Source organism: Netta rufina (genome assembly GCF_964035555.1).
Source record: "Netta rufina genome assembly, chromosome: 1".
Classification (NCBI taxonomy): domain Eukaryota; kingdom Metazoa; phylum Chordata; class Aves; order Anseriformes; family Anatidae; genus Netta; species Netta rufina.
The window spans coordinates 152,975,859-152,983,100 of NC_140123.1; the positions used below are offsets into that span (position 1 = coordinate 152,975,859).

Consider the following 7,242-nt stretch of genomic DNA (forward strand, 5'->3'; position numbering starts at 1 on the left):
CCTGCCGGGCCTGGGCACCCACGCGGGGTGAGCAGGGACTCAGAGCATCCACAGCCCCGTCTCGACCCCAAGCAGAAATTAGAGATTTGGGGTTCTGGGTCTAGAGCATCGCAGCAAAAAGCAGGTGGTGCAGAGTCATGGGAAGAGCCCAGTGGGGTGACGCGGCCAGGGGGACAGGCTGGGGGCTAGGAGGCTGCAGCGGGGTTTATCGGCACTGATAAGGGACGAGCTGCCAGTGCCAAGGTTAGCGTGAACGGGGCAAGTTCCAAATCGATAGCTGCAGGTGGCTCGGGGACAGAGATGGCCACAGATAAATTGCACATGGGGAAAAACAAAAAAAAACAGGTCGCCTGCACCATCCCACCCCTCTGGGCTCCCACCTGCCCAGCTAACCTTGCTTCTGCCCCATCTCCATCCCATCTGTGAGGTTCCTACTATTTACGTCCACGCTCATAAAAATCAGTTTTGCTCCTGCTGCTCAGGCTGGGCAACTTTCCCCCCTCCCCATCCATCCAAGGATGTTTGCGTGCAACCGCCTCTCAAAAAAAAACCAGCAGCTGGGTAAAATAACTAGGATTTGAGGAGCAGCATCGCTGAAAATTCGGGCTGGCGGTGTAAGGACGGGCTCGGCAGGAGGGGTGCAGCACCGGGGCTGCGCTGAGCACCTCTGGAGCAGGCAGGGAGCCGGGCTGGAGCCCCCCTCCTGCACCACGGCCCTGCGCTACCCTCTCGCTCGCGCTGCCCGGCCCCGTCGGGCCCACGCGGGCACCAGGAACGCAGTGTCCCCGGCTCGCTGCGTCCCGCGGTGTGCCAGTTGCTTGGAAACCGCCTCCGGCTGACACCGCCAGCTGCCCCAGATAAACCAGCCCCGCGTTTCCTTCCCCTCGCCGCCGCCGTGTGAGAAAACAGCATGGCCGAGGGCAGCCGGGGCACGCCGGGGAGGAGAGCTGCTCCCCGCCGGGCTGGCGAGCTCCGAGGCGCGCAGAAGGAGCCGGGCGGAGGGGAGCAGATGGCTCGCTCGGGGAAGGGAACGCGGCGTCTTGCACCAGGAAGCTTTCTGGATCCGCTCTGGGTGCGCGTTTTTTTGGAAAGAAGGCGCCGAGGAGGGGCTGTGGCTGGAACACAGGATCGTTAGGTCATTGCTTACCACAAAAAAAAAGAGAAAAAACAGAAAGCAAAACCATGTGCGAACCGCTCGCCTCAAAGAAGCTGGGCTCGGCTCTGGGAGCAGGGCCATGGGTTCTTTTATCCAGCTCTGGGAGAGCAAGGGGAGAGGGAGAGCCCTCCCAGTCCTCCCAGTGCCCCAGCAGCAGCTCCAAACTGGGCTCGTAGCATGGCAGGGGGACAGAAATTTCCCTCTGATGCCCTAAAGCCAGCCCGGAGAGCCCCCGGCCTTCTCTCCCCACTATGGGTTGAAGGTGTCCTTCTGACCATGCTAGGGGAGCCCACAAATCCCCTCCCCAGCCCTAATTCAGCCCCAAATGGGAAAGCAGAGGAATAGGGGCATAGGTGGGGCGCTCACCACCCTTAGCACTTCAATGCCAGCATTAAATATTAACCAAAAGATTTTTCAGCGAGTCAAACGCGAGCCTGCAGCAGCGGGGAAGAGCTGGGGAGCTTCAAAGCCTGCCCGGCAGCCCAGTGCTGTGCCGTGTTGCCATGACATCCTCATGGAGAAGCGATCGAATTTGCACCTCTTCCCCTCCATATTTTTTTTCCCAGCTCCTTTACCCCTTCGCAGCGGGCTCGAGTCACCTGCGGGACGGAGGAGGAGCCGCACACGAGGTTGCCCGTCTCCCCTCGGCAGGGAGGGATGAAGTCACGACGCGCAGCCACGCTCCGGCTTCCTGGGACGGCCGGATAGAAAGGGGCGCCGTGGCTGGCACCGATGCCTCACCCCGAGTTTTTCATCTCTTTTCCCTCTGACTCAGCCTCGAGGCTTTTGAATGGCGGGCAAGAAATGGCAGGGAGAGGAGAACACAATAGCGAGATGCCTGATCCCAAGCTCCCCAGCTTTCTGTTTGAATTTTTTTTAAGGTAAAAACCTCCGGCGAGAGATTCCGGTTTTATAACGGAAAGCAAACAGGCCCAGCAGGCTCCCAAGCATCAGTGGCGGAGGGAAAACATGGGACAACAAGGGGCTGCCCCCGACCCATGAACTTTACTCCCCCGTGAATATCAGGCGTGCCCAAAAGCGTCAGTTCTGCAGCAAAAGGAGGCTGAAAGCCTCTTTTTTTCTCTCTAAGGCAGAGGAGCCAGCACAGCATGATTCGACTTGTGACGGGCAGGAAAGCTGATCCTGCGGAATATTTGCTCGGGGCCTCGACACACACACAGCTGAATTTTGTTTTCACATTACAACGGGCATTCAGACCAGCTAAAGGAGGGGTTGGCTTCTTCCTGGTCGCTTTTCGTGGGCCAGCTCTTACCCTCGTGCTTCGAGGAGGCTGGGGACTGGCCAATGTTCACTCGTGGTGGGTGCAGGTCACAGAGACACGAGCTGCAGGCCACGCAGATAACGGGAGGCCAAAAATTACACGCTGAGGTAAGCGGCTGCCTCTCCCCGCAGGTCAGCGCGACCCTGCAGAGATGCCCATGACCACGCACCCGCACACAGCAGTTAATTATTCATTAGCGGGAAAGAAGCGCAATGAAAGGGGCTACGGTGTAGCTGAGGGTATCATCGTGCTCCAGCGCGTTCCAAAGACCCGGCTTTACCTTTCCCTCTGGATCTAGAGACGGAAAAGGCAGGGGAGGTGGAAAGCCTTGGAACAGAAGACCAGCTCTTCCACCTGCCAGCTGCAGGAAGCGCCAGACAACAGCGCTGCTTTCATTTAAACGCTGCCAGCTGGAGCCAGACACAGCGGGGCAACCACACCAAGAGGAAGCTGAAAGGATTCGGAGTCTTCCAGACCGCCTCACAACCCTGGCACCATGCCCTGCTGCGCCAAGCAGGTATCGTGGTGGACTTGGGTCAGCGCTGTGGCTTGTGCTGGGGGGAGGAATTCAAAGTGAGGGTGAAAATACTTCTCTGGTACCTAGGAGCCACCAGGGTGAGGGACCTGCCGCCGGCCTTCGCCTCAGCTACAGTGCTGCTCGCTTACCTCCACGCCTCCTGAACTATTTTTTGTCTTCCGCGTTGGAATTTTTACTTTAGAGCAAACACAGGAACACAGGAAAGGACAATTTGGTAGATTTTTTATTGTAAAAAACAAAAAACAAAAAACACAGTTCCACAGATTTATATAAATAAGCCACATACGTAACATCCCATTACGTTCGTCCTCCAACACTGACAGCTTTAAAAGATGAAACGGGCTAAAAATGCCAGTCCAAAACGCCGCTAGGGTTCTGATGACCAAGTGCTATCTCACATGGAGCCTCCTTCCCCTGCCAGCCTCCAAACAAGATGCTGCAAGTACACAGCACTCGCAACACCCCCGAGAACTGCCAGGGAGCCATTCAAGCTGTACGGAGAGTTCTCACCCACTCCCCAGGCATCGTCAGCCGCCTGTGTTTTAACGCTGTCTGAGCGCGCGGGGGGTGAGAAAGGAGGGGGCAGCTTGCAGAGCGGCCTCCTACGCCCAGGCAGCTCAGCTGTCCTCCCAAATCGAGCTGGGGAGGCTGAAACGAGCCCGCTTCCCCGCAGCCAGCACCTCCACGGGCAACCCCGAGGCACGCCCTTGACACAGCCCCTTCTGTGCGGTCATCTTGCAAGGGAGGAGGACGAAGGCGGCGTTCCCCCGGTGTCGGGGGAGAGGCAGCGGTCAGAGCCGCGCCATACGGAGTGGGGAAGGCAGGGAGGAGAGGAGACAGCGTGGAACAAGTGGGACGAGGAAATGTAGGGCTCGATAGCACCTTTTCTCTTTTGCTTCCCCCCCCTCCCGGCGCTGCTGCCTGTCGTGAGATTACCTATCCAGCACCTCCTGGGCTCAGCCGCCACGGGCAGGTGAGAAATCCCACGAGCGAGGAAGGGGAGGCAAGCTTACACAATATGCACCGACTTTACGGACCCCATGGAACTGTTACAGCGGTATGACCAAAAAATCTCGACGGTTGAACTATTAAAAATAAAGCCCCACCTCCAGCTCGCACAAAACCTGCGAAGAGGAGGAAGAAATCTCTCGTACGCAGCGGGTCTGGGAGCCGGCCAGACGTCAGGAGCACTTCCAGACGCACACCGCCAGGCTGCCGCCGAAGAACATGTAGAGCAGATTCTTCACCTCGTGCGTGATCTCGAAGCCGAAGCCTTCCCCGATCACCACGTGCCAGGAGGAGCCGAACTTCTTGTCCATCATCTCTTTGATCATCTTGGCAGCGCTCTGAGGGACATGAAGGAGGAGAGCAGGGGGTGAGGCAGAGCAAGCAGTGAGTTTCTGCGCTTCCCCTCCCTGTAAGAAAGCTCTCAAGCCACAGGGAACAGGTAGAGCAGCTGCAGGGAGGGGACTGGAAGCACCCCAGGGCTATGCCGAGGGGTAAAGCAGGTCACTGTGCTCTCAGCAGCCTGGAGAAATTAAGGACCCGCATCTAGCAGCCACTTCAGCTCCCGTTCGCACAGTCTGAAGCATTTTTAGATGGTGGCAGAGTTACGCCGGGTGCAGTGAGCGCAAGAGGAGATTCAGGTCACTAAGCTGCGGCTATTTTTACAGGAGTTCTTTTTCTTTTTCTTTTTTTTTTTTTTTTTCCCTCTTCAAGCTAATTACCAAAACACTGAAACTAGGCTGACTTTCAAAAGGCTTGCTTCTCTGAGATCACACCCTGCTTGGTCTAGAAAAGCTGAGAGGAAGATTTTGCAGCGATGTGCAGTGTCTCGGGCAGGAGGGGACGGAAGGAGGCTCCTGCTCTGTAGCTCTGCCTTGCCCCAGCACAAAATCCCTTTGGCAACAAGCAGGCTGTGCCCTGCCCAGGGAGCAAGGCGTGCTTCCCTTCATCTTCTGAAAGATGAATGCATAAGTTATGGTCTTTAGTTTAGTTTTTAGAGCATTTCCATGCTCTCAGTAATTTTATTCAAGAGGATGAAAGCTGAGAGGGAAGTCTAAGCAGACTGTACCTAAAAGTTCAAAGGCCTGCATTTGCTCACCCCCAAAATAAGTCTCCTGCCTGCTCTGGTGGGGAGTTTTGCTCAACACTGAAGAACGGACACATATTTTGGGAAGGGCCCCTCCCCACACAGCTCTGGAACAAGCCCTGAGGGCAGAGAACATCTTAGGAACCGAGTGGAAGCACGTCATAGGCAAGGCAGGATCAGGAGAAAGGTAAGGGCTGTGAGGCAACATCGCTACGTGACTCATCTCTGCTTCCTGCATGAAAGCAAAGTGCCATTACAGGTCCTGCTGACAAAGGCAGCCAAATCTGAGATCTGAGATCTCACCAAGCTGCCTCTCTGCCCTTCCTCAGAACAGGACCAGAGCAATGTTACTGTACCAACAGGCTGTCAGGGTCTGGCTCCACTCTGCCCTACAGCCCCAGCCCCAATCCCGCAGATCCCCCAAGCTGCGGGGACTGCAGGCCGTCCTGAGCGGGATTTGGCCACTACCTCGTTGTTGGTGGCGTACTTCTCACACGCCGTGACGCACAGCTCCATGGCCTCCACACGCATCTCCTCCGGCATGTCCGTGTGCTGCAACGAGCGAGCAAGCCCAAATTAAGCAGAACGATAAAAGCTAGACACCAGACAACAGCAAGCAGCCTTTACGTTGCCCATGCCATCACTGGGGCTGAGGCAGCTGCTCCTTGTGATGTTTAATCCAAGCAGGAGACCACCACCAGCAACAGAAACTTGTCATTTCCACCATTTTAGAGAATGATAGATGGCTTATTTACAACTTATCCACGCAGAATCGTTCTCTACCTGCATTAAGGCTAGCAATAAGTAAGCACAGCTTAAAGGAGCAGCTAAACCCGTTCGATAAAGTTTCCAAAGTCTGCTTTGGAAATCCTGCTCTGGAAGGTTGGTGAGAATGAAGGCAGAACTTTATACCTGCAACACCGGTGGGCACACAATCCACCCCTCTTCTTACCCTAATCAGCGGAAAGCTGTGAAGTCTCTTATAATCGGCTTCCTCCTTCTTCCCCTCCCCAGTGTCGGCCATGGTCCTTCCCCAGGGACCGCAGGAAGGGGCAGAGGGAGCTCAGCACAGTGCTGCAGTGCAGGCAACCCAGAGGAACGCAGCTCTGAGGACAAGGGTGGACCAGCGGCAGGGAAAACTGAGCCCAGAGGACACTGCTTAAAAACAAAAGACAGGAAGAGAGCTTTGAATGGCAACGGAAAGCTAATGAAACCATTACGAGAACGTAGCTCCTGCCTTCACAGTAACTTAATGTATTTCAGCACCTTTTCACACGCTGTGCACTTAGAGACTTCTCGCAGCGCATTAATACAATCGTTTAAAACGTAACACTTTCCATAAATGAGGCCTCAGCAGCAGGGCACTTCCCAGAAGCACCAACAGAGCGCGAGGGACGAGCCAAGCCGGGGCACTGCTCCCAGCAAGCAATGAGTCCATCAGCCCTTGTGGCTGTCGCTTAATGCCAAGGGGACATTATTGCCTGCAAGGGCTTTAAACTACACCACGAGCAGAGCGTAAGTGAAATTTAGGAAGGGGAGCAGCGTATATGAGCACATAGAAATACCCCGATCTGTTTTGGGGCAGTTATTCAGGTAATCCATGAGCGTTTGCCAAGCTGGGGGGTTGAATATTGGAAAACACTAGGCCGCTGCTGCATGCCCGCTCAGCAGCCGACCCCTACCTGTGCACAGCACCGCAGGGCCCCCTCAGAGCCCTTTAACCGTGCAGGATGAGAGCGAAACCCCCCCCCCACCGACCCCATGGCGGCCTGCACCGCTCCCCGCAGCGAGGCAGCGCCACGAGGCGAGCCCGGGGACACCGAAAGGCGGCAGGACGAGGCCCCGCAGCCCCGGGAGGCGGAGGCCGGGCAGGCCCCGGGGCGGGGAAGGGGCCGGGAGGGGGAGCGCGGCCCGGGCCCGGTCGCGGCCTCACCTGCGCGGCCCGCGGCGGTTGCTAAGGAAGTGCCCCGGCTGTCTTAGCAACCGGCGCCGGAAGTCCCGCCCCCGCGTCGCCCATTGGCTGAGAGCGTGGGGCCGCCTCGTCCTATTGGCTGAGGGGTGGGCGCGGGGTGCTGGGGTGGGTCGGGGGGGCCCTGCCTGGGTTAATTGGGGCAGGCTCATTAGGGCGGCCTCATTAAGGCCGCCTCGTGGGCTGCGAGGGCCGGGATCTGAGC

General features: G+C 57.0%; 1 protein-coding gene across 2 annotated transcripts; it reads right to left on the reverse strand.

Annotated features, from left to right (window-relative positions):
* Positions 1–3,229: 3,229 nt before the first annotated feature.
* Positions 3,230–7,041, reverse strand: DNAL4 (dynein axonemal light chain 4). 2 transcript variants are annotated; one of them, XM_084291814.1, is made up of 4 exons: positions 7,002–7,041; positions 6,021–6,226; positions 5,537–5,620; positions 3,230–4,322 (listed from the first exon to the last, which is right to left on the reverse strand). In XM_084291814.1, the coding sequence occupies exons 2-4, from the start codon at positions 6,090–6,092 to the stop codon at positions 4,158–4,160; spliced, it is 321 nt and encodes a 106-aa protein (XP_084147940.1). In that variant the 5' UTR covers positions 6,093–6,226; positions 7,002–7,041; the 3' UTR covers positions 3,230–4,157. The 2 variants fall into 2 exon arrangements, with proteins under 2 accessions (XP_084147940.1, XP_084147941.1); XM_084291815.1 differs by having other exon boundaries at positions 6,021–6,223; positions 7,002–7,032.
* Positions 7,042–7,242: the final 201 nt, after the last annotated feature.

Coding starts and splice junctions, on each gene's coding strand:
- DNAL4 (XM_084291814.1), bottom strand. CDS start 6,092: ATGGCCGACACTGGGGAGGGGAAGAAGGAGGAAGCCGATTATAAGAGA. Junction 5,621..6,020: donor ACAGCTTTCCGCTGATTAGG/GTAAGAAGAGGG, acceptor CGCTCGTTGCAG/CACACGGACATGCCGGAGGA. Junction 4,323..5,536: donor AGTACGCCACCAACAACGAG/GTAGTGGCCAAA, acceptor CATGTCCCTCAG/AGCGCTGCCAAGATGATCAA.